General features: G+C 43.6%; 1 protein-coding gene across 4 annotated transcripts in view; it reads right to left on the bottom strand.

Moving 5' to 3' along the window:
- The window catches only part of LOC143134820 (uncharacterized), a 64,311-nt gene that overhangs the window by 8,419 nt on the left and 28,788 nt on the right, over positions 1-27,104 (bottom strand). For 2 of the 4 annotated variants that reach the window (XM_076295495.1, XM_076295497.1), the window contains 8 exons: positions 8,989-9,103; positions 7,508-7,783; positions 2,211-2,246; positions 1,473-1,508; positions 1,292-1,333; positions 941-1,020; positions 638-734; positions 246-341 (listed from right to left, as the gene is read on the bottom strand). In XM_076295495.1, coding sequence (XP_076151610.1) covers positions 246-341; positions 638-734; positions 941-1,020; positions 1,292-1,333; positions 1,473-1,508; positions 2,211-2,246; positions 7,508-7,783; positions 8,989-9,103 — 778 coding nt within the window. The remainder of the gene's footprint in view (positions 1-245; positions 342-637; positions 735-940; positions 1,021-1,291; positions 1,334-1,472; positions 1,509-2,210; positions 2,247-7,507; positions 7,784-8,988; positions 9,104-27,104) is intronic. The other 2 variants (XM_076295496.1, XM_076295498.1) reach the window with 1 other exon arrangement.

Here is a 27,104-nt window from a genome sequence, read left to right on the forward strand (position 1 = left end):
TATCTGTCCAAATCTACATAATATCACAACTTCCTGCAAGAGTTGATGAGATAAAATATGAAGAATATGGAATATTTTTGATAAGAATTACATGACAATGTTCATATATTCATGTATTTCTTCCCTATCGGAGAACTTCTTAGGATACTGAAATGGACATGGTGGAAAAAACATAAATGTTTTTTTTTTAGTCATTTGGAGTTGTTCCTTAAAAAGGTGCTGGAGAGTGCTGGAGAGAGTCCTACCCTTCGCAGGTTCTGGTTTCCCTGAAGGCTCAGGAGCCATGGCCGCAGCTTCTGGAGAGGCCGCACCTGCTTCTTGGGCAGTGAAGGTCCCCATCTCTACAGGTAAATGCAGAGAAACACATCAATTCATTACAGGATGGCAAAAGTCCCATGAAGCCAATTGTGCTCTTCAATTATGCTTAGAAATGAAATGTAGAATGTAGATGTACTAGCTGAAGTGATCTATCTTAATGGCATAATGATGGCTGAAGAATTTACAGGTACCACAAATGCAGTGTTAAATAGTTAAACAGGAGTGACACAGGCCATACATAAGAGATGTCATGCAAACAAATATGCATCACACAAATGACTGAAGTTAACCATTTCATATAGGCTGACACAAGGAGCACCTTTCTCGGGCGTAGCATCAAACACTGCGTCAGCCTCCACTGTGCTGAGCGGGATCACAGCGTCCTCATGCTTATTGCGCAGGTCAATGGAGTATCTCTGATGGTCAAAGACACAACATCAGCACGATAACAGTCACTGCGGCTGGACAATCATACAGTTAAAAGTTCCAGAAAGAATAATACCATTGAGCTACAGTCAGGTATGCACCGGTAACATTCTGTTAAATGCTCTCTGAGATTTTCTGGAGGTTAAGGAGTTATTCATTCTTCTGTATATTCTAAACAAAAAGTATTGGACCTTACCCTTTTTTTGTTCTGTTTGAAGCAACAATATACCACAAGGAGGATTGCAGCTATAATGATGATTATCAAAATGATATATCCTATAGGGGAAATCTTCTTAGTTAATCATTTTTAAATTGTACTATGCAATACAACAATTGACACATCTCTCACTTGTTGTGTTAACTCTTTACTTTAGGGTAGTGTCAGGGTTAGAGTTGCACGTCATGATGCATTTGATGTGTACATACTTCATGGCTACTGGCATTAGCATACATAAATACATAAATGAATGCTAATGCTTAGGAAAAGCAGCCTACTGGTGGTATCAGTGTTTGGGTGTCACATGATTTACTGCTTTGAATCATTTACCTGTTTTGCTACCTTCTTGATATGGTTGGCTCGCAGTTGCCACTGCAAAGTAAATATGTTGTTACATATCATATTACTCTGGTGTTGAGTACTGGCTACCAGGCATGTTGTTACAGTGATAGATTCCTCTACTTCAAAGTGTCTGTGGTGCATACAGTAAAACTATGACTACAAAGTGTACCTGCTCTTGTGGTTGCTGAGTGAGTGTCCTTGGTAACTTAAATTGGGATACAAGAAAAACATGTGCACAAATTAAACCAACTACATACATTATTTTAAATCACATATTTTAAATTCAACAGTAATGTGTTTTTTTTAGGGCTGTCAAAATAACTGATTCATTTCGATTAATTAATTTGAGAAAAAATAACTGATTAAAAAAATTAGCGCAGATTAATCGATTCCGTATGACCTTTGACCCCGAGCCGTTCTAGTCAGTAAAAATTAGGCTGTAAAATGAAGGAGAGAGAAGAAAACGTGCTGCCTGGATCATTGATTGGAACATTTAATTTTAAAAAATGGCCTGATGGTGTTGGTAAAAATAAAGTGTTGAAAATAAAGTCCTTTGCAATGTCTGCAGCAAGGAATTTGCATATCACCGGAGTTCATCAACTCTATAGTTGCACATCAATGCAAAGAAATAAGTGTTGACATTGAGGGGAGTGTTTTCATTGTGTCCCCTAGGATATATCTGTGGCCTGAAAATTCCTTGTATGTGAAAAAAAAAATCTTCCCGAAGACCCTTTGAATTTATTTCCTCAGCATATTAGGTCATATCATAGATACACATCACATACTCTGTGATTAATTACTCTGGTGTTGAGTACTGGCTACCAGGCATGTTGTTACAGTGATAGATTCCTCTACTTCAAAGTGTCTGTGGTGCATACAGTAAAACTATGACTACAAAGTGCTGTACCTGCTCTTGTGGTTGCTGAGTGAGTGTCCTTGGTAACTTAAATTGGGATACAAGAAAAACATGTGCACAAATTAAACCAACTACATAATTTTTTTCAATCACATATTAATATAAACTATTAGTATGAAATTTGTAGGGATGTACCGATACACTGAACTCATGATTTGGTATACGATTCACAATTTTTTTGACAGAATAAGCTGACAAATTATGATGGAAAAATCTTCCTTTTTCATATAAACTGAGAGGAACAGAAGGCCTGAGCTGCAGTGGCGGTTTTAGGTACGGGCGAACCGGGCGGTCGCCCGGGGCGGCATCTTGTAGGGGGCGGCACGAGCGCTTAAAAAAAAAAAAAAAAGAAAAAAAGAATAATAATAATAAACGTCGCAAAACTATTTTCTATTATCCATCACTTGTGTGAGGAATTAGGGAATTGGCGCCCCTGTTGCTCAGAAGGTAGGCCTACTGCAGTGCACTGTGCAGAGGAAGGGGCGAAGGGAGGGGTTTGCGGGGACAGTTCACCTCTGGGTCTCCTTAATGAAACGGGAAAGGGGGGATGAATGGGGATCCACTGTATAGTAGCCTACAACAGTCTATTAGTGGGCTAAAATCAGTCACACCTTGACTTTCTTCCAAACAACGCACATCTCATAATGTTATGAATGCAGACCTATGATTCCTGCACATTTAATTAACTGTGTGAAATGGCTAATAAAAATAGGTGACAAAACGATTAAGAGGTCACCCAGGTGAATTGGTTTGGTCTTGACTGTGGTCGCGAGTGGATCATGGGAATTTGTGGATTGTTGTCGACTGTCGAGTGCCAAACACGATGGACAGAAAGCGGTCAAAGCCATCAGGTGCCCAGTTCCAAAAAAAAAGAAAAGTAGAAGAGGAGAAACGAGCAAAGGATAAAGGTATGTAATGTCCTAATAATAACAGTATCATGTCATGAGTGAAGGGCTAACGTCAATGTTAATTCATAGGGCCTAGCCTAGTATAACTTTTACGTTTGTTAGCCATCTTGCAATGATACTGTAACGTCGGCGCAAAAAGACAGTGTTCGCGTTCTCCCGCGCAGGGGATCCTGGGATACGAGAGCGAACATTTGGGGGGTTTATGTCGTTATTCTCCTTAGTTTTGTGTGTAATGTTAGCGTCTTTATTGTAACATGTTTCCCTTTTAGTTCTCCCTCGTGTGTGATCCTTTTTGTGTGGGAGGCTGCGTCCTCCCCTGTATGTGTAGTGTGTGTGCGTGCTTGACCTGCCCTGTTTGCATTGTGTTCTGTGTCTTGGTCCTAGTCTGTGTCTATCTGTGTCCCGGCTCTCGTTCCCAGTGAATAAACCTTTTGATTGGACAGCTGTGTGGTTTGTTATCAAATCGTTACATTGGTGTCAGAAGCGACTTTCGAACATGGCCTCCACTCAGCGGGAGCAGCTGGGAGCGGGAGACCTCATCACTGGGTGGAGGCCCACGCAAGAGGATGCAGAGAGAGCCCTTGTAAGGGCTACTAAAAAGCTCGGGGCCTTCTATCGCTACTGCCGACGGAGGAGAGGAGCTTTCGGTTGGAGCTGCCTGCGGCCATGGGAGAAGTTCTTGCCGGAAGAGGAGCCTGAAGAAGCGTTCGCGGAGAGGACGGCGATGGCCTGGGCGCTGACTCCACGGCGAGCCGCGACGCGTGAGCAGAGAGGGAGTGCGGCGAGGAAGAGGTTCCTAGACGATGGACGGTTGGCGGAGCCGCTGAGGGCAGCGAACTCACGACGGTGGGGCAGCTTCGACGGAAGGGCTCTCTAGTGTGTGACTGTTTTGGTGTGTGCTAACTTTTGGGTGCGTGTGAGAGGCACCGTGCTGTGTGGGCGCCCGTTCTAGTTGGCCTGTTGGCCGGCGCCTTTTGAAAAAGTTTGTGTGTGGAGTTCGATAACACGACCGTCTCGGGGGTCGTGCCTTCGCCGAGGCCGCGAAGGAGTGGAACGGGCCGGGAACAGAGCAGTACGGCTCTGCAAGATGGCAACACGAGGAGGGACGCCGAAGACGGTAGCTGCAGCGGGAGAGCTCAGCGCAGTCCGGTTGCTGCGGAGTCGGTGCCTGTCTGTCCTGGTCGGCGACTCGACGGAGCGGAGTGGCGTTGGTGCAGCTTCATCTGGCCCCCCTCGAACCCCGGTGCTTGGTACAGTGTCGACGGTTGTAAGGCCACCTAGGGCCCCGTCTGGAGAGGAGGAGTGCCGTGGTGACACGCCGCGGAAAGTGCAGCCTGAGGGCGGCTGCTGAGAGGGAGCTGGTGACGAGCGGGTCGGCCACGTGGCTGCTAGCACGCCCGTACTGGATTGCTAGCAGCGTGGCGCCCGTTGAGTGAGCTCCTGCGGCGTGCACCCCACGTGAGTTGGCGGAACTGTCGCACTGAACTGAGTGGCGGGCGACGCGCGCCGACGTTAGCATGTGGCTACCTCGTGGGCATTGCCGAGGACGGCAATGGCTTGTTGGGGGAGCTGTGTAACGTCGGCGCATAAAGACTGTGTTAGCGTTCTCCAGCGAAAGGCATGCTGGGACACGAGGGTGAACATTTGGGGGGTTTATGTCGTTATTCTCCTAAGTTATAAGTGTAATGTTAGCGTCTTTATTGTGACATGTTTCCCTTTTAGTTCTCCCTCGTGTGTGATCCTTTTTGTGTGGGAGGCTGCGTCCTCCCCTGTATGTGTAGTGTGTGTGCGTGCTTGACCTGCCCTGTTTGCATTGTGTTCTGTGTCTTGGTCTGTCTGTGTCCCTGCCCTCGTTCGTGAGCCAATAAAGCTTGCTCTGAATAACTCTTGGCGTCCTGAAACCTTTGAACGTTACATTGGTGTCAGAAGCGACTTTCGAACATGGCCTCCACTCAGCGGGAGCAGCTGGGAGCGGGAGACCTCATCACTGGGTGGAGGCCCACGCAAGAGGATCCAGAGAGAGCCCTTGTAAGGGCTACTAAAAAGCTCGGGGCCTTCTATCGCTACTGCCGACGGAGGAGAGGAGCTTTCGGTTGGAGCTGCCTGCGGCCATGGGAGAAGTTCTTGCCGGAAGAGGAGCCTGAAGAAGCGTTCGCGGAGAGGACGGCGATGGCCTGGGCGCTGACTCCACGGCGAGCCGCGACGCGTGAGCAGAGAGGGAGTGCGGCGAGGAAGAGGTTCCTAGACGATGGACGGTTGGCGGAGCCGCTGAGGGCAGCGAACTCACGACGGTGGGGCAGCTTCGACGGAAGGGCCATCTAGTGTGTGACTGTTTTGGTGTGTGCTTTAACTTTTGGGTGCGTGTGAGGGGCACCGTGCTGTGTGGGCGCTAGTTCTAGTTGGCCTGTTGGCCGGCGCCTTTTGAAAAAAGTTCGTTGTGTGGAGTTCGATAGCACGACCATCTCGGGGGTCGTGCCTTCGCCGAGGCCGCGAAGGAGTGGAACGGGCCGGGAACAGAGCAGTACGGCTCTGCGAGATGGCAGCACGAGGAGGGACGCCGAAGACGGTAGCTGCAGCGGGAGAGCTCAGCGCGGTCCGGTTGCTGCGGAGTCGGTGCCTGTCTGTCCTGGTCGGCGACTCGACGGAGCGGAGTGGCGTTGGCGCAGCTTCATCTGGCCCCCCTCGAACCCCGGTGCTTGGTACAGTGTCGACGGTTGTAAGGCCACCTAGGGCCCCGTCTGGAGAGGAGGAGTGCCGCGGTGTCACGCCGCGGAAAGTGCAGCCTGAGGGCGGCTGCTGAGAGGGAGCTGGTGACGAGCGGGTCGGCCACGTGGCAGCTAGCACGCCCTTACTGGATTGCTAGCAGCGTGGCGCCCGTTGAGTGAGCTCCTGCGGCGTGCACCCCATGTGAGTTGGCGGTACTGTCGCACTGAACTGAGTGGCGGGCGACGCGCGCCGACGTTAGCATGTGGCTACCTCGTGGGCATTGCCGAGGACGGCAATGGCTTGTTGGGGGAGCTGTGTAACGTCGGCGCAAAAAGACAGTGTTCGCGTTCTCCCGCGCAGGGGATCCTGGGATACGAGAGCGAACATTTGGGGGGTTTATGTCGTTATTCTCCTTAGTTTTGTGTGTAATGTTAGCGTCTTTATTGTAACATGTTTCCCTTTTAGTTCTCCCTCGTGTGTGATCCTTTTTGTGTGGGAGGCTGCGTCCTCCCCTGTATGTGTAGTGTGTGTGCGTGCTTGACCTGCCCTGTTTGCATTGTGTTCTGTGTCTTGGTCTTGGTCTATGTCTATCTGTGTCCCGGCTCTCGTTCCCAGTGAATAAACCTTTTGATTGGACAACTGTGTGGTTTGTTATCAAATCGTTACAATACCTATGCTTAGCCTATAAAATAATAATTCGGTTTTAACAAACACAACAACTAATTTCACCATGAGATGGATTATGCTTTGCAACAAAACGGTCAAAACCTCAAAAGTTCTGATTATTTATTTCCATCATTTTGGTTAACGTTGCTGTTTAAAAAAATGACTGTTTGAAAAAAAAAGAAGATTTTTTTGTTGTGGGGGGGGGGGGGGCGCTCGGGGGGATCTCGCCCAGGGAGTAATTGAGTCTAGAACCGCCACTGCTGAGCTGTCCCAGTTAATGCACACTCTGTTTCATCACCCTGATGACATTAAACTTTAATATATAAATTGTATTGTATTGGAAAATGTAATGGATGCACTTGCTAGCAAAGCCAAAAGGTTATATAGGTGACCAAGAAGATGCCTCTATAATTTGAAATTAGTAGTAAAAGTCAGGTGGCGCAACCGGATCGTCAGGTGGTGCAACCTGGTAAAATACTAATTTACACAAAGAAATAGTGGATTAAAGTGAAGAAATGGTTGAAAAATGTGTTGTACCTAATTTTTCTATTAAACAATATACTTTTTACATTTGTAAAGTATTTATTCACATTTTAAATGTAAAGTGGGAAAACCAAAATACCCACCCTCTACAATAAAGTATTCATAAGTTACTTTTAATACCAAGGTCAACTACAAAATAATGTGTTAAGCACTCGTACTTACCAAAAAATAAATAAATAAACAAGTGTGTTTTTTTTAGAAACTTTTGGTTGCGCACCTGACATTTTCTGGGTGGTGAAATTGCAAATACAGTCTAGAAATCAATTAAAACCCCTGTAAATTTTGCACAGTCATTAAGACTTGTCTTCCAGTCTTCCAACTTCAAAAACCTGCATTCTGTTCATTTTTTAAAGATTATTTTAAAAACACGTTATTTGTCAATGACCCGTACACACTTTACATTGTACTGCATGTTATGTGATATTGTACAGTATGAGTGCTTCAGATCTGTCTCTAGGGACTGACCTCTTGTGGGTGTAGCTGTCTTGTCAACCTCTCTAGTGGTATTGCCCCGATCAGTGTCAGTGGTGGTGTTGCTCGGAGGTGTGGTGGCTGGCACGCTAGTCACAGAGCTAGTGGGAGTGCTGCTGTTTTCTGTATGGTTTCCTGACGGCAGTTGGGTTGTGGTGATCCCAGGCACTGCACCAGACGCACTGGTGGTGCTGTTGAAGGTGTTGTTAACACTGTCTGCAGTCGAATTGCCCAGTGAAAGGGTTTCACATTCTATGTTGACCAGCACACCTGTCAAGCATAGGAGTGACATGAGCAGGAAACATTGCTTTTAGTATATTATACTGCAAGTCACCAGTCAGGGGCACTGCTAGATAATTTGGGCCCTATGACGGACAATAAATCTGGACCCCCTTGTCAGTACTGGGCTCTTAGAATTATCCTTACATCCCCCCCCCCCACCCCACCCCACCCCACCCCACCTCTAGCAGCACCCCTGTCACCAGTACTGGTAATTAATGGCCATTAACCCATTCGCGCTGGATGCTGCATGATGCAACATTGACCCTCCCGCTGGATGCTGCGTAGCGCAACATTGACCCTCCCGCTGGATGCTGCGTAACGCAGCATGCTTTTTATTTCATGTTTCTAGGTGCTACAGAGGCTTAGATATAACATTTTGGTAGACATTGACAATTTTTTGTATGTTTTCAGAAAACCCTCAGGAAATAAGGTTATTTAGTCTAGAATGCCATAGGATTCTATAGGCGTCTTTAGCAGGCATTTTAGGCGTAAATGGGTTAATACAAAATAATGTATGCTGCTGTATATAGGTTGTTAGTAACTGATGTTTCTTAGTTCTTTTCCAATTTAATGATGCAATGAATATCAAAGACTGCACCTTAAGGGCAAACTGTGAATATTGTTTACCTATACCAATAACAATGTCTATGAATGATCTGCTATCATAACCAATGCACACACTAGAGCTGCATACAGAACATCCCCTCAATCGCTACATAGTGCAGTATGTAGCCAATTGACAAATGATATGGTAGTTATTCTCTAATATAGTTAGGATGATAAGCACTATTAGAAAAGAAAATATAGCTGTAGAAAAAAAGATAATTTATTAGACACAAGGGGATTAGACCTGCAACAGGAAATGTAACATGATGGTGACAAGTGAAAAAAAAACCCACAATGATCTGTGAATCCAGGCTAAGTTGCAGTACAGTTCACATTATGCAGTTTAGATTCACACTGATGCAAATTTAGATATTTAGACATTCTACAACTAATCCTAAATCTTATATAATAAATATTCCTATTTTGAAATTGAATTAGTCAGTCAGTTTACAATTTAAATTCATACAGTTGAAAGCCTTCTCATGTCAACACTTTAAGCACACCACATGAACACATGTATGCACGCACACTCTCACACATCAGGCGTCAGAGTGTGCTTCAGGAGTGTCAAGAGTGCAGTCACATACCCAGCAGAAGCAGCCACAAGCATTGGGCCCATAGTCTCTCCATGCTTTTCATCTGGGGTGTAAAGAGAATGTTATAGCTCAGGGACAAACTGAGAACCGAACTGCCTTTTATCTTCTGAAGGACGACAAAACCGCAAAAAAGAGGATGTTAAGAGACAAGTTGTTCAAGACAGGAAATTACACACATTGCCTCATTGCAAAGCAATTTTACTAGGCTAAAATGGGCACAATGTGCTCTACAAAATGGTCAGCTGTTTTAAGTCAGACAAACAGTATGTTGTATAACGTATTTAGGTTAATTATAACCTCATTGTCAACGATAATGGATTAGGGTATCTGTCATTCAGTATTCACATAGAAGTGCATATTTGGTGGGCATTACATTTGGTAAAAATGTTCTGTATTCTTTATGGGTTAAGTTTCTTGCACAAGTTTCTTGCAAAGGAATAATTTAAAGGGGCCTTATTATGCTTTTTTCCTTCTCCTGTAGTGTGCTATATAGTTTTTTTGTGGAAGTGGTCTGCAAAGTTATGAACCCACAGGAATAATCTAATCACAAAAAAACAATAAACCTCTGAAGTTCGCCTACAAAAAAACTGCCATCTTTGACATCCGGTATCTGGCGATCTCGCGGGGATGAAAAAGTCTGAAATGCAGACGTTTTCCTGAACACACTTATGTCCTCTGCCTTCGAGTGGATACTGTGATCTCCAGTACGTGAAAGCGGCACACTTAGATTTTTGCTACCCCAGAGCTAACTTGCAATGCAACTTGAAGTTAGCTTCAATTAACAACCGGATCTCCTTATATGGGCAAAGATGGCCGTTTTGGTTCTTTTTTGTAGGCGAACTTCAGAGGTCTATGAACAGTGCAAATGGCCATAATAGGGCCTCTTCAAATGTGCTGTATGCAGGACTAGTGGCATCTAGTGTTGAGGCTGCGCATTTCACCCAACTACATACCTTTCCAAGAGAGTAAGCTAAGATGGCCGCCGGCCAAGTGTGATCAAATCTACCTTCTAGCTGCAGTGTCTTTAGCAATATGATAGATATAGCATATTGGGTCTTGAAATATTCACAAGAATCCATAGAAATGGAATATTCATGTAATTTGATCCAATATTAGATATGCAGATGTATAGTCCACCAATTGAATTGAAATAGAAATTGTAAAGATTTATAATTTTGTGCAATTATTCCATATTTAGCAAGGGCAAAGGTTTGGTCTCAGTTTTGGTGGGGACACATCCCCAACTCTTGCTGTCATGATACCAACATTATTGTTTTAATACCAAGTAATTTCGATACCTTTGCAATTTTTTTAAATTTTATTTGGTTTGGGGGCCCCCACCACCTTGACGCCATCAGTAATATTAAATATTGTGTGATCATTCACATCAGTGGCAATCATAGAATTTGATTGACCCTCCACACACACACAAACACACACACACACACACAGAAAGTGATGGTTGTCATAGGTTTCTATTTCATATTTTGGAATTCATATGAACTTTATATACTGTATATTGTTAATTATTTAGCATTATATGATCTGCATAATGACTAATAGCTAAACATATATTTGGTAATTTGAATACATCATATTGATTTTTAATTATTAGTCTACACTTGTCTTCAATATCATCACATTTGTGGTGTGCAAGTCTAATTGTGTGCCTGTTACTTTAAAGAGAACGTGAACGCAATTAGCTTTCAGACTCACGGTTTTAGGCTAGTGGAAAATATTTTCGCATAGTGCAAGGATCAGTCAAAGAAAATCTTTCTTGAATGAGATCATAAAAGGAGATAAGTTAGTGTCTCGCAATGTTCATTTCTACGAGTATGGAAATGCACCATAGTTTATCTTATTTCTTTGCACTGTACAGGCTACATTCACAAATACATTAGCCTACATAAACAGAATATAGGGACAGGAAAATGTCTCGGATCCATTGTTTATTGCGACTGCAAGATTGGTAGCCCAATTAACAGTCAGTGATGGTGACTTCTATTCTGTGCTACTGTATAAGCGACTGTCTGTGCGGCACACCCTTAGTCAACATGACTCCTAACCTTGGTTGAAAGATTACAGAAGCTAGGTTTAGCTGTGACAATATCCTGGGTAATATCCTAACAGGTAATGCTATTTTTCTTAGTAAAATCCGCATTTGAAAGCCTTGTCACTAGTTGCCACAGTCTGTAGTTGCCGGTGGTCAGCGCATTCGCGAGTGCAGGAGGGCACGCAAACTCTTACGGCTTCTACACACAGTTGCATTCCGTCAACGCATGCCAGTGGATGTTCCCGACGGTAGCTATGCAAATGACTTTAAGTATAACCGTAATTTGATTGGTTGGTGCCGTCCGTCGATTGGCTTGATTGGCCGGTGCCGTCTGTCGGTGCAGCAACAGCTGAACTTCTCAACGTGAGCGACGGGAGAAACGTGACACAACGGACCCACAATTCAGTTCGGCAACGGATGACGTGAAAAGTCACATGTAAAGTGAATGGGATGCGTCTCCAGCACTGCAACGCACGCAACTGTATGTAGAAGCCGTCATGCTGCAAAGTGCGTGACTGTTTGTAACTGTTTGCTTTCTGTTTTTATGCATTTTGCTGATATCATTCATATTAATCATTGATATAAATTGCAATAGTCAAAGAAATAAAAATTTTACGAGGAAGCCGCCGCGGACCGTATAGCCAGTGCCATGACGAGACTCTATAATGTATACTACAGAGCACAATGCTAAGCAGCGCCTCCGTAGCACTATTGAGATGTCGTTGCTCTGCCAAGGACATGAGGAATTATGCCAGTGGCATCCCCGGTTCGAATCCCGCTCGAAGCTTCGGCTGCCTGTGTCACTCCCATCTCCCTTTATTAGGCTGGCGCTCGCTCAGCGCATATTCCCGAGTGCAGGCGGGTTACCGCGACCCGCGAACTCTGACGGTACAGATCCACTAGCACTTCACTTCAATTTGTCGTGTCGCATTCCACTCTAGTCCTATGGGTGACGTCAAGTGACTTTAACGCGCCTGCAAAGCATTCTGGGAAGGCAGCGCTGCATTTGAAATAATGTCGCGCGTCAAAAAGCTGGCCGATGCCCATCTTTATGCAAATGAATCCGTTGAACGTGAGGCGACTATCCAATGAAAGCACGAGGTTGTAGGTCTTTTGTTCTACCACAACAGTGCCTGTGAAACTTTGGTTCCGCTTACAAGACAAATAACGTTTTAACGATCTCTTCCACGACCACCTAGTAGTCCATAAAACAAACGAAACTAGGATTTGGATGAATATATTGACTGTTGGTGTTTCTGGTGAGGATTTGAGATTGCATTGAGTAGTTTAAATAAAACAAGATTTCGAAATGGCTTGCATAGTTTGTTTACTGTTGTATACTGTTAAGTAGCCTACATGCCTAAAATTGTGGTCAATTTGTGGAAAAACACTTAAGATACGTTAAAATGAACTGAATATGAGCTGCTAACTGACATTTTAAACTAAACGCCCACACACGACTGAATGAGGGGAGGCAGCGCGACCCCATGCGTATGTCGTGTCGTGCAAGTGGATCGGTACCGTGAGCCAGCCCGCCACGTGTGCTATTCTTTGTAACTGTTTGTTTTCTGTTTTTTGTGCTTTTTACTGACATCATTCACATTAATCATTGATATAAATGACGATGATCAGAGAAATAAAGTCCATTTTATGAAGAGGAGAACGGCGGACCTCGTCTCAGACCTGCACACAATAACCAGCGCTATACAAAGACTCTAATGTATGCAGAGCGCGCTGTTAAGCAGCGCCTCTGTTAACTATGTGCTCTCAACTTGTATGTTTTGTTTTGTTTTGTTTATGGATTTTTATTTGACTTCATCCTGAGTTGATTGCATTGATTGAATACTGACACCTGTGATTGTTAATGTGGGTGTGTACCTGTACTGTGATTGGTGTGTTGAATAAATCACCTTGAGTGAGCGCAGCTGTTGCTGTGTGTTGGAAGTCAGTCATGTCGTTGCGTCTACTCTGTTAACAGGTTATGGGCCCAGAGTGAGCCTAAGTCAAGATAACACTGCGTTATTTGTTTAATAGCGTGCTGAAGTAGCACCATGAGTAACGCTAGAAGATCATCCGAACATAGTGGTCGCGGCTTTTGTTTGACGGGGATGAAAAGAATTATGAACTCTGGGATATTACGTTTTTGGGGCACCTCCGGCTGCAATGGCTGAAAGGTATTATTACTATTGTTACTGCCCCCGAAGTTCCTTGTGTTTTATCGTCATGATTTTTGGCACACCCTACTGGCTGTGAGTGGTAGGGGTGCTGTTACCTGCCATTTTCTATGTTTGCTCCCTAATCAGGTGATCCAATTAGCCAGGATGCGCACATTCTGGACCTGGTATGCAGAGCATTTTCTGGGTTTTCCTGCTGGTTGCTACCACCTCGTCGTCTCCAGTTTTTCAGCGCTTTTGAGCATTGTTGCCGGTTTTCGAGCCTGCTTTTTGCCCTTTTTAGGGAACGTGAATAAATACCCCTTTTTGAGCCTTAACCCAGTTGTTCTCCAATTTATGTTGCGGTTTTCCTGTGGGGAACCGTAACAAGCCCGAGGGTGTGGAGACAGAAGACAAAGCGGCCTCAAATGAGGCCTATGCAAAATTTATTCCATTGGAGCAGGGGTGAAAGTAGTTTTTATTTCTTGGTGGTACTATGATATAGAGTTATAATGCGCACGCGCGCCAAAAATTTCACTTAGTCTAATTATTTATTATTTGTTTATTTACTGTATTATAGTCTACTTATCAAGCATTCACAAGGACTTCTTATAACTCTAGTATCACTCTTTAACCCACCTGTATCTGTTTTTGATTATGAATAAATTGCAAACACTTAATTTCAACATTTATTTATTTATGTTTTAGCTGAATAGTTGAAACAGAACAGAAAAGGTAAAACACTTAAAATAAATTCCAAAGAGGCTTGAAGTAGCTGTCCTCATCTGCTTGACGACTAGCCATGCCTTGGGTTGAATGAGCAGCTCTCCTTCCTTTGCCAAGCCAAATCTTCACATAAGGAAGGGCATCCCACTGCTTTCTGTTTCATTGCTATGGTCTTTTTTAAAAACATATCATATTTTTTTCTCTGCATTTTCTTTGTATAGTTTCTACTTGTCCTCTCTACTTGAATCTCTCTCGAAGCGTTGTGGTTTTCTGTTGGTATGTTTGGATTATTTTTTCCCACGGACGTGATGGGACGTTTGAATAAGTGCATGGAATGTTTGAATAAGTGCGTGCGTTCTTTCGTGTTCTCAGTGCACGTGTGTTTTCAGTGCTTTGGTAGCCTAGTTACTCTGCTCGCTCCCACTTCCAATCGTTTTTTTATATAGGCTACTGTATATCATGAAACACGTTTCTTTGAGTCATCATGCCTTTTTATTTGGGAGACTGCAACATACTTCTGTCCGCTAAAACACTTTCATTATTGCTGCGCAAGATCTGGTTAAGCCGTACATGTCTCGTGTCTCTCCAGCGAAACATTGCACACATAAAACCAGAATAGGCTATTGAAACATCAACATATTTTTCTTTAGCCTGTATGTTTTTTTTATTTGGGAGACTTTCCAAGAAACGTCCGTCTGCTAAAACACTTTGGATACCAGTGCACGTTGGCGCAATTACTACTGTAGCCTACGCGCGCTATAGCTTGCTCGTTGTCTGTCCAGCTGCACGGGAGGTTTAGACACAATTCAGATACAGTTCAGAACGATGTATATGAAATATATTTTGGGGGAAACGTGTTGCTTCTGGTAATTTGACGTTAGCAGTTGTGTGGAAAATGCTTTTTTAAAGTAACCTAATTTCGATTCTCTGTGTCGCGCTGGATTCGAACCCTCATCAGCAAAAGTATCACCATGCGAGACCACCTCGCTCTCCACTAAACTATCAGCATCTACATAACTTCCAGAACATACCGCTGTGTTCACTCAGTAGGCCATGATTCACCGTTTATCTGAATATTTTGAAACAACTGGTTACCTTGATTTAGGCTTCAAAAACATAACTGTATCATGCACTCTACCTTCTGTTACACCTCTGCGCTATCCATGTGCAAGAATTTGTAATAAAATCTACCAGGCAACGCACGGATCATGAAACAATGGGTCTAAAACAACTGTTTACCCTGCCCTGGAAACGCATGATCTCGCTCTCAAACAGCTAGGTTGCCATAGCCTACGTTCCTTGGATTCATACACAGTTCACGGGCCTTTGCGTGTCGCACCTCAATATAAACTGTACTGAACTGAACATCTGAGCACTACATCACTATAACATTATCCAGCGGGAAAAATGTTTTATTAAAAAAGTAACCTAATTTCGATGATTTGTCGCGCTAGATTCGAACCCTCCTCAGCAAAAGTAACACCATGCAAGATTGTCTCGCTCTCCACTACACTACCAACCGCTACCAACAACTACAAAACTTTTAGGACATGACGTTGTTTTCACTCAGTAGGCCATGATTTACCGTTCATCTGAATATTTTGAAACAACTGGTTACCTTGATTTAGGCTTTAAAAACATAACTGTATCATGCACTCTACCTTCTGTTACACCTCTATTCATGTGCAAGGATTGGTCATACATTCTGCCAGGCAGCGCACGGATCATGAAACAATGGGCCTAAAACAACTGGTTACCCTGGACTGAAAACGCATGATCTCGCTGTCAAACACTCAACAGCTGTAGCTGGAGAGCTTTTGGTGCAAATTAACTAGCACATAATGTTGGTATATGCGCAAGCAGCTTGTGTTTCATCTGTAGCCTAATTGAGGCAAGGTAACCAGTTTCATCCCAATTTAGAACAAGCTGCTTGTGATAACAGGGATATGAGGTTAACCTTTTAAAATTAAAAACCTGAAATGAAAAGCATTGTAGGGGTTGCAAATACTTATCTTCCGTCGTAAACATAACGTTTTAGGATAGCATAGGCTATAACTTTGAAAAACGAGACGCCATGGCCATAGAAATCTGCTTGTCCTAAACCAAAGGAACTGGCTATTGTAGCTGTTTTTCACAGTCTCGAATTCATGCGTTTCCAGGCCAGGGTAACCAGTTGTTTCAGACCCATTGTTTCAGAATCCATATGCTGCCTGGTAGAATTTTTGACAGATCATTGCACACAGATGGCGCAGCGGTGTAGCAGAGTGCACGATATGTTTTAAACCTAAATTAAGGTAACCAGTTGTTTCGGAATATTCAGACAAACAGTGATGTATGACCTGATAGAAAGTAGTTAAACGACTATCGACACAGTGTTGATAGTGTAGTGGGGAACGGTGTGGTCATGCATGTAATTCGTTTTCCTGAAGAGAGTTCGAATCTAGATCATGGTCATGGTCATTAGGCGACTTCTAAAAAATCTTTTTCTCGCTGGAGAATGTTATAGTGCTCAGCTGTTCAGTTTAGTACAGATTATATTAAGGTGCGACACGCAAAGGCCAGTGTAGGCCTATGCATCCAAGGAACGTAGGCTATTGCAGCCTAGCTGTTTGAGAGCGAGATCATGCGTTTTCAGTCCAGGGTAACCAGTTGTTTTAGACCCATTGTTTCATGATCCGTGCGTTGCCTGGTAGAATTTATTACAAATCCTTGCACATGAATAGCGCAGAGGTGTAACAGAAGGTAGAGTGCATGATACAGTTATGTTTTTGAAGCCTAAATCAAGGTAACCAGTTGTTTCAAAATATTCAGATAAACGGTGAATCATGGCCTACTGAGTGAACACAGCGGTATGTTCCAGAAGTTATGTAGATGCTGATAGTTTAGTGGAGAGCGAGGCGGTCTCGCATGGTGATACTTTTGCTGATGCGGGTTCGAATCCAGCGCGACACAGATAATCGAAATTAGGTTACTTTAAAAAAGCATTTTCCCCGCTGGAAAATGTTATAGTAATGTAGTGCTCAGGTATTCAGTTCAGTTCAGTGCAGTTTTTATTGAGGTGCGATGCAAAGGCCAGTAAAATGTTTATGAATATGTAGCGAATCTGTCGACGTGGGTAGCAGTCAGTTGCTGTTGATAGGTATACATGACATCTGGACAAGCTCGGAAACAGCTCGGAAACCAGTAGGTGGAAAAACCAGAAGGGGCACAACACCGGCTTACTTTCACCCCTGCATTGGAGAGAAAGAAAGTGCTAGTCGCCCGTGTCCTAGTGGAAACTCACCCTTTTAAGAGTGTGCCTCTTTTGTTTTGAAATCATGTTTGAAATGAATGTCTTACATTAGTTACATTAGTAGGCTTTGTTGAGTTTGTTATTAATAAACATAACAGCTAATGTCGGGATGAGCAGGAGACTAGGCTACCATAAATCCTCAAATTATGCCCGGGATTGATTCTATTTATAGCTGGACAAATAAAGGCCGGTCCCCAAATACAAGACGAGGTAGCTTAATAATTGTTATGGGCTATTAGTCCACCAGCAAGACATTGTTTCGATTTAATTCAATGAAATAAGACTTCTTAATATTTTATTATATTGTTGGTTGGAGTAATACTGTTGGTAAAGAAAGAAAAGTCGTTTTCCTACACCATGGGTTTCCAACACTCGCTCTCAAGTTAATTCACTTGCCGCCCCCTTCGAGATATGCTGAAGCATAGGCCCTATACTATTTAAACACAGTTGTTGCCGCGACTCAAGGCATTCCAGCCTACGAATTTAATAAAAAGTAAATCATGCATAATTAAACAATAACTCAATGTAGGCTACTTGGCTATGCAAAAAGGTTTCCATTACAGCACAGCCCCTGTTCAATGAACGGCTGCCTTGTCTCGCAATAAACAGCGGTGGAAATCCCGACACTTTTTCAATTGCATGAAACATAATAGTCAACCATCAAATACCCCCCAGATTTCAGTGCCCATCAGTCCCAACATTTAGCAATAAAATCAAACAGTCCAAAAGTAAATAAAATCCCAAACCAAACCGAACATCTTCTGCATTTGATAGCCTACTGGTACTGGTTCACTATTACATTTAATGTAGTTGAAAGAGTGTTGGGATGTTTATTGCGAGACAAGGCAGCCGCTTTCATTTAGGCCTATTCATTGAACGTGCGCTGTGCTGTATAGAAACCTTATTGTGTAGCCAAGTAGCCTAAACTGAGTTATTTTTTTAAATTATGCATGATTTATTTTTTTATTACATTCGTAGGCTGGCATTAGGGTTGCCACATTTGATTTGTGAAAATCATATATATATATATATATATATATATATATATATATATATATATATATATATATATATATATATATTAAATATTAAGAAATGCTGCTAATTGTATGCTGTTTAACTTGCAGTATATGGTGCAGTCACTTTATAGTTAGGGAAAGTTAGGCTTTTTTTTCGCCAATCTGCAAAAAAAATTCTTACCAATAGCTTTTTTTACCATGTGTTCCTATAGGTGTCTAGTAACACCTCCCAATTTATCCACGGCCAAATCCTCGGGGAAACACCTGGAGAGCCCATCAAGTTTGGGGTGCCCAGAGGGACTGGGCGAAAATAATGAAAACATTTTGTTGACCAATTAGCTTTTGAGATGTCTAACTAGGGGTTTGTAGGGGTGCTGAATCTATCCCAGCCATTAGTTTTGAGTAAAAATGACTCCAAGTCCATAAAAAATCCATAACAAGTGGTTTTATTGAACAATTACAAAACAAAACTTTCTTAATCAGTTTAAAATTTAACAAACCTCATCCCTCAACTCCCCTGCACTTCCTCACTCCTGTTATCTTCTGGCTGGTTGATGTTCTGGCAAGAGTTACCATGACAGTTCCAACAAGCAGAAATATACTTGACTCCTTGCTTTTTACAGCAGCACCTGAGAGTGTCACAGACGCCTGCACAGTTGCAGCTGACAAACTTCAGAAGGTAGTCTGGTGCAATGGGATCTGGTGTGACTTGTGCATAATCATGTTCTCCTTGTTTCTATCCACACTCAAGGACATCTAGTGATGGATTTTGTAGCAGTAGCCAATCTCTGGTCTGGAGATATGCCCGCAGAGAGTGCTATGCTGCACCTCCTGTAGTCGGAGGTAGTTTCTAAGGTTTGACACTAGTTATGTTGTCCTCATGAGTTTTACATGTTGCTCGCTGTCCACCCTCAACGTTGGACACTCTTTTCTCTCTCTATCTATCTCTCTCTCACACACACACACACATTTATGCACATTGACTCTCTCACAAACACATTCACAACCACACACACACACATCTATGCACATTGACTCTCTCACAAACACGTTCACAACCACCCATCCACCCACACAAACACATATGCACACACTTACAAATAAAGTTCACACCTTCACTGATACTTTCTTTCTATCTATCTCTCTCTCTCTCACACACACACATTTATGCACATTGACTCTCTCACAAACACATTCACAACCACACACACACACACATCTATGCACATTGACTCTCTCACAAACACATTCACAACCACCCACACAAACACATATGCACACACTTACAAATAAAGTTCACACCTTCACTGATACTTTCTCTCTGTCTCTGTCTCTCTCACACACACACACACACACACACACACACACACATACTCACACATGCAAAATGTCCTTTCTCACACACACCATGTTGAGACAAAACTATCTGTGATTATAGTACCAGTGTGTTACACGCAAAGTGTGTGTGTGTGAGTGTGTGTGTGTGTGAGAGAGAGACAAATGCAGAGAGTGGACGGTGATCAACAAAATGTAAAACTCATGAGGATTAACTGAGTTAATATTTTTGTAAATATGTTATTATATCTTTTCATGGGACAACACTGAAGAGATGACACTTTGCAAGAATGTAAAGTAGTCAGTGTACAGCTTGTATAACAGTGTAAATTTACTGTCCCCTCAAAATAACACAACAAGCAGCCATTAATGTCCGCTTGTGAGTACACCCCTGAAGTGAAAGTGAAAATGTCCAAATTGGGCCCAATTAGCCATTTTCCCTCCCCGGTGTCATGTTACTCGTTAGTGTTACAAGTTCTCAGGTGTGAATGGGGAGCTGGTGTGTTAAATGTGGTGTTTTCGCTCTCATACTCTCATACTGGTCACTGGAAATTCAACATGGCACCTCATTGCAAAGAACTCTCTGAGGTTCTGAAAAAAAAAATTGTTGCTCTCCATAAAGATGGCTAGGATTTAAGAAGATTGCCAACACCCTGAAACTGAGCTGCAGCACGGTGGCCAAGACCATACAGCGGTTTAACAGGACAGGTTCCACTCAGAACAGGCCTCGCCATGGCTGACCAAAGAAGTTGAGTGCACATGCTCAGCGTCATTTCCAGATGTTGTCTTTGGAAAATAGACGTATGAGTGATGCCAGCATTGCTGCAGAGGTTGAAGGGGTGGGGGTCAGCCTGTCAGTGCTCAGATCATACACCGCACACTGCATCAAATTGGTCTGCATGGCTGTCGTCCCAGAAGGAAGCCTCTTCTAAAGATGATGCACAAGAAAGCCCGCAAACAGTTTGCTGAAGACAAGGAGACTAAGGACATGGATAACTGTAACCATGTCCTGTGGTCTGATGAGACCAAGATAAACTTATTTGATACAGATGGTGTCAAGTGTGTGTGGAGGGAACCAGGTGAGAAGTACAAAGACTAGTGTGTCTTGCCTACAGTCAAGCATGGTGGTGGGAGTGTCATGGTCTGGGGCTGCATTAGTGCTGCACTGGGGAGCTACGGTTCATTGAGGGAACCATGAATGCCAACATGTACTGTGACATACTGAAGCAGAACATGATCCCCTCTCTCGGAAACTGGGCCGTAGGGCAGTATTCCAACATGATAACGACCCCAAACACACCTCCAAGGCGACCACTGCCTCGCTAAAGAAGCTGAGGGTAAAGGTGATGGACTGGCCAAGCATTATTCCAGACCTAAACCCTATTGAGCATCTGTGGGGCATCCTCAAATGGAAGGTGGAGGAGTGCAAGGTCTCTAACATCCACCAGCTCCATGATGTCGCCATGGAGTGGAAGAGGATTCCAGTGGCAACCTGTGAAGCTCTGGTGAATTCCATGGCCAAGAGGGTTAAGGCACTGCTGGAAAATAATGGTGGCCACACAAAATATTAAAACTTTAGACACAATTTGGACATTTTCACTTAGGGGTGTACTCACTTTTGGTGCCAGCGGTTTAGACATTAATGACTGCTTGTTGTGTTATTTTGAGGGGACAGTAAATTTACACTGTTATACAAGCTGTGTCCAACGTTTAGGGTGGACAGCAAGCAACATGTAAAACTCATGAGGACAACATAACTAGTGTCAAGCCTTAGAAACTACCTCCGACTACAGGAGGTGCAGCATAGCACTCTCTGCGGGCATATCTCCAGACCAGAGATTGGCTACTGCTACAAAATCCATCACTAGATGTCCTTGAGTGTGGATAGAAACAAGGAGAACATGATTATGCACCAGTCACACCAGATCCCATTGCACCAGACTACCTTCTGAAGTTTGTCAGCTGCAACTGTGCAGGCGTCTGTGACACTCTCAGGTGCTGCTGTAAAAAGCAAGGAGTCAAGTGTATTTCTGCTTGTTGGAACTGTCATGGTAACTCTTGCCAGAACATCAGCCAGCCAGAAGATAACAGGAGTGAGGAAGTGCAGGGGAGTTGAGGGATGAGGTTTGTTAAATTTTAAACTGATTAAGAAAGTTTTGTTTTGTAATTGTTCAATAAAAGCACTTGTTATGGATTTGTTATGGACTTGGAGTCATTTTTACTCAAAACTAATGGCTGGGATAGATTCAGCTCCCCTAAAAACCCCTAGTTAGACATCTCAAAAGCTAATATTGGTCAACAAAATGTTTCGCACAGTCCCTCTGGGCACCCCAAACTTGATGGGCTCTCCAGGTGTTTCCCCGAGGATTTGGCCGTGGATAAATTGGGAGGTGTTACTAGACACCTATAGGAACACATGGTAAAAAAAGCTATTGGTAAGACATTTTTTTGCAGATTGGCGGAAAAAAAGCCTAACTTTCCCTAACTATTAAGGTCACTCAGTCTAAGCTTTCTCATAAAACCCTTTCACCAGCTCTTGTAAGATATAAGGATAATCCTTAAAGTGTAGCCTTGTTTGTTTGTGCCACATTGATACATAAAATTATTATACAATACTATGCATAATATTAATTGTTACAAGCAGTTATAAGTTTCATTAAAAGGGGATATCAACAATGACACCTGGAACGTGCCAGTCTATCTCTCTCTCTGGTGCGCACTCAAGATGCGTTCCCATTTAATTAGAGTAAGTAACATTCAAGTTAGGTGCCGCTGCATGATCGTCCTTGCATGTGTAGCAGGGCGAGGTTTCGGAGGACAGCACTAAGAGCCAATCACTGTAGCCAGACTACGCCACCCTGGGCCTTGCACCCAGGGAATAAGTTAAGAGAACACATAATTGCACCATTGCACACAGGTTCGTATACATGAGGCAGAGACGTGAATTCCAGTGAAAGCATGACCAAGTTTATTCAACTGAAGCCAGGGAAAAGGAAAGGGGAATAGCTGCAAAAAGACATGAAAAGACTAGTCCGGGTTAGGAAAGTATAAAAATATTTATTATGTTTTCTTGTTGTACTTTTTTTTTTTTTTTTTAAATGATCACAACTAACAGACAGAGGTTCCATAGGGGAGGCATGATGGAGCAAATTGAGCAAGGCAGGGGCTTACCTGGGGGAGGCAGACTACTGATAATGTGCCCTAGAGCCCACACACATGCACACACACAGCAAGAAAGATTACCATCAAGAAAGATAGTAACACCGCAGACCACAGCAAACATTCTGATAATTCACACCAAAATGTGCATCTTTACTGCACCACCACTAGGTGACTGACTAGCCTCCCGCCAGCGAGAACCCTGCCTGCCAAATTAACAAACAGTTAAAAGTTGTTGCCCCCAGACTCTACGGAATAGACAAACACTGGATAACTAAGATAATAAAGTAAGGTAAAACAAAAGGTTACAAGTACAATGCAGGCAGTTGCTAAGTGCGAGCAAAGCTAAACAGAAACACAACAAAATTAAGACAAGGCAGCAGCACGACCTACGCTGAGAATAACGTGGATGGAAAGGCTGTGCTACCCATACTCTTCTCTATACCAATTTTCTCAATGACAACAGATGAGGACAGCCTATCCATCCATCTACAGGGCTGACGGTCGGTAGATCCCAGTGCTCAGACGAGGGACAACCAGTGGAACCTACCGAGCGTCTTCTTCTATTAGGTTTTACGGCAGCTGGCATCCACAATGTTGCATCGCTGCCTCCTGCTGGACTAATGCTCTACAAAATTAAATTCTCCCATACAGCCCAGTATCAGATAAAAACTTAAAGTGGCGCTTTCCCTCTACACTTGTGTCCACATGAAGCACACTTTTTAGGGACGCTTCCTTCAGCCCACATCGCTTTAGGCACCTGAACAAGTCTTGCCTATGTGATTCATACTTCCTGCAAAATAGCAATACGTGTTCAACAGTCTCCCTCTGCTGGCAAGAACAAAGTCAGTCCTGATGCTTTCCTAAAATACACAGTGTGCTATTCAGACATGTATGGCCTATTCTCAGTCTTGCAATGATAACATCCTCCTTCCGCTTACCACTAGTGCAGGCCGTAACTGAGTCAGAAACACTACCAATAATGGAATAGAGATGTCTGCCCTTTGTGTCTTGATCCCAAAGCTGTTACCATTTAATAAGATAATTCTGCCACACAATACTCTTTCCTTCAGACTTACAGTGTCAGAGGAACATCTATGGCTTCTTTTCGAGTTGTCTCCTGGGCCAATACATCCACCTTCTCATTCCATCTGATTCCCACATGTGCAGGCACCCATAAAAATGACACCTTCACTCCCTTTTTGCCTACATTATTGAGTGCCAATAGTATCTCATAAACAATATCCTGCCGCCCCTTTGACATTCCCTTCCCAAGGCTTTTGACTGCAGACACAGAGTCACTGCATATTAACACCTTCCTATCTCGTAGTTGATCCGCCCACTGCACAGCCATCAAGATGGCATATAGCTCAACTGTGAACACATGTAATGAATCAGACGTTCTCTTTGAGCCATGAACCTTCATTTTCGGAACAAAAAAGGCTGCTCCAGTAACCCCTGACTCCTGATCCTTTGACCCATCAGTGAATATTAAAACAGTCATGGTATCTTTCTTCTATATGACAATGAAAACTATACACTAACTCCACTTCAGGATCTTTTTCCTTAATTTCAAGTAGCGACAGGTCCATTTCTGGAACATGTAGCTGCTACACAGGAATCACAGGCCATATTACTGTTGAGCAAAAGGAACAATGTAGAACATTCATTTCTCGCGCCACAGATTCTCCAGTCCACCCAAAACTCGGCAAATCTGCCACTACACTCTCCCAGCTTGGCTCAATAACATTTCTCACAGGATGATCGGGTTCACCCAATAGTTGGCCTGCAACTGTCTTCTCCTCACCCCCAGAGGCATTTCCCCAGTAATCACTTGCAAGGCGCACACAGGAGAGGACCGCACAGCTCAAGTACATGTTCTCAATGCAGTAGCCTGAACTACATCCAGCTTGGCCAGCACTGATGCTGCCGCAGAGGCATACACCAAACATCCATAGTCGATCCTCGCCCTGATCAAGTATATATAGATCAATTTCAAGAGGCCAAATCAGCACCCCACTCTTTCCCAACAAGACACCTCATTAAATTCAGAACAGTCTTACACTTGTCTACTACCCTGGAGATATGAATTCTCCACGTAAGTCTAGTGTCAAAAAACACACCCAGAAATTTAAAACAAGACACCCTCCTACCGAGCGTCTTGCTGTACAGCTCCTTAAGTAGTGCATGGTTTGCCTAATTGAATGATTGGCCCCACCCACTCTTTAGCAGAGGGCCAGGGAGAGGCCAGGAGGAAAGAGCAAGCAAGCAGACAAGGTCTGCCTGCTACACATGTAACACAGAGTTGGTGCATTTTGACATCATAAACATTCTCAAAGAGAGAAAAACAGTTAGCAGTAAAGCTATGTATTGGCTACATTTTGGTACCCCCTCTGTCCCTTGGTGCCCTTGTGCATGATGCACGTGGTGTACAATGTTGAAACATTTCATATAGTTTCTTACCTACATTTGCCCTGATGCACTCATTGACGCAGACACACACACTCACTTTGGACTCCTTTCCCTGCTGCTGTCCCTTTCTGCTCCTACAGAGCAACTAGGCTAGACAGGCGCGTGTGCAAAGTGGGGTCTGTGGTTGTGCGGCAGTTGCTAGGTAATAATGTAAACTCTATTTTTGCTGCCAATCAACAAAAAGCATGTCTTTTATGTCTGTGTACATAGGCTACACCGGATTTGATGTACGATAAACACAACCAAGAACAAAACTGAATAACTATTTCATTTGAAACTTGCAGAAATTATAATCAGAAGTTAATTTTTACCAAAAACCAATTCGTGACCCGGAAAACAGGCCTGAGATGTGAGGTTTGGGCCTGTAGCAGCATGGCCTGCACTTCATGCGGACTGTGAGAGGGTGACAGAGGGTGAAATAAGACACCGTATGCCAGCACCGCAGTCCCATCGCAGGGGCTGATGCCAATGTGTTTTTCAAATCCACAAAAGCAATCTTGCATTCATCAGTCAATGTCAGTTTGTCAGTGTGACGCTCCAGCTTTACCATGCTGGGTTCATCACTAGCCCTCTTGATCGGTTAGTTTTTGGATGCTGTTTTGTGTTTGTCTCTCAGCTTGCAGGGGGAGCTCTAGGAGTCTGATGACGTGGCTAATTGGTGGCGTAATTAGGAGCCGCATAAAACCTGGACCTCCCAGTCCACGAGAGACCTCTTGCTTGCCCGCTCGACAGCACACTTGCGGCAGGGCTGCGCTCCCCACTGACATACCTCTTGCATTACATTTCATTATGCTGACATACACTACAGTTTTACTATGGCTTACATTTACTGACTTCTGTACCTAGTTTCTTTAATAAACCTATTTTGCGTTTAATATACTTCTGTGTTCTCCCCCTTTTATGTTGTGGCGGCCTTGAGCCAGGAAGTCATGACATTTGGGGGCTCGATTCGGTGTAATTGAATTGTAATTTTTTTTCGGTAAGCGTCAGACTTTGGTATGTACAGTAGGCTTCGACTCCCACTATTAGCTAATGCGGGGCATAGTGTGGGTGTGAGCTAGATAATTGGCTAATGCGGGGCATAGTGTGGGTGCGAGCTAGATAATTGGCTAATGCGGGGCATAGTGTGGGTGCGAGCTAGATAATTGGCTAATGCGGGGCATAGTGTGGGTGCGAGCTAGATAATTGACGTTGATTGGTGAATGAGACGTACAGGCGTAAATTTGGCCTACTTGGTTTGGGGGAACCGCATAGGTGGTAATTTGTTTGGGCTTGTGTTGAGGTACATTGGGGTGGCGAATAGTCCATGTCGAGTTAAGTATTTCATTTCCAACCTTATATTTTGCGCAAAGTATTTTTCAGTTTATGTAGCAGGAAGAAAACATTTTGGAGCAATCATTTATCCTCGGTTTACAGCGCCGTTGCGCTGGGGCTTTAGGCTGGAGTGTTACTTTGTCTGGGCATAGGACATCGCCGTGGAGATCCGGGCTGAATTGGCTTCAGTCGGGGCAGCTCGACTCCAGCGGTATTGGTGAGTAAAGAACTTGGCTCTTGGGCACAGTGTGAAGCTAGGTTTATATGGTGGTGGGTAAATGTTTTAGATACGGGAAAGCTACGTGGCTGGTTTGTCCTGTTTCATGAGCTGCATTGCCTTGCTGTAGTTATTTAGGGTTGGTTAGTCTGGAAGATCCATTTGTAGTTTATATGAGCGTTGGTTGTTTAAGTGTTGAATGAGTAACAGTAAACTTTGGGATGAGTGAATTGGAGGAGTTTTTTGCAGCTCCATAGGAGGGGTTGTTAGCGACATTGACGAAAGATCAGCTGTTCAGTGTAGAGGATCATTATGACCTGGAACTAACCATTCCTAAGTCATCTAGAAAAGACCGGGGACACTCCAA

This window comes from Alosa pseudoharengus, unplaced genomic scaffold (genome assembly GCF_046254945.1).
Source record: "Alosa pseudoharengus isolate Yale_2024_CS ecotype anadromous, Long Island Sound unplaced genomic scaffold, YU_APseudo_1.1 YU_APseudo_1.1_scf_2, whole genome shotgun sequence".
NCBI lineage: Eukaryota > Metazoa > Chordata > Actinopteri > Clupeiformes > Clupeidae > Alosa > Alosa pseudoharengus.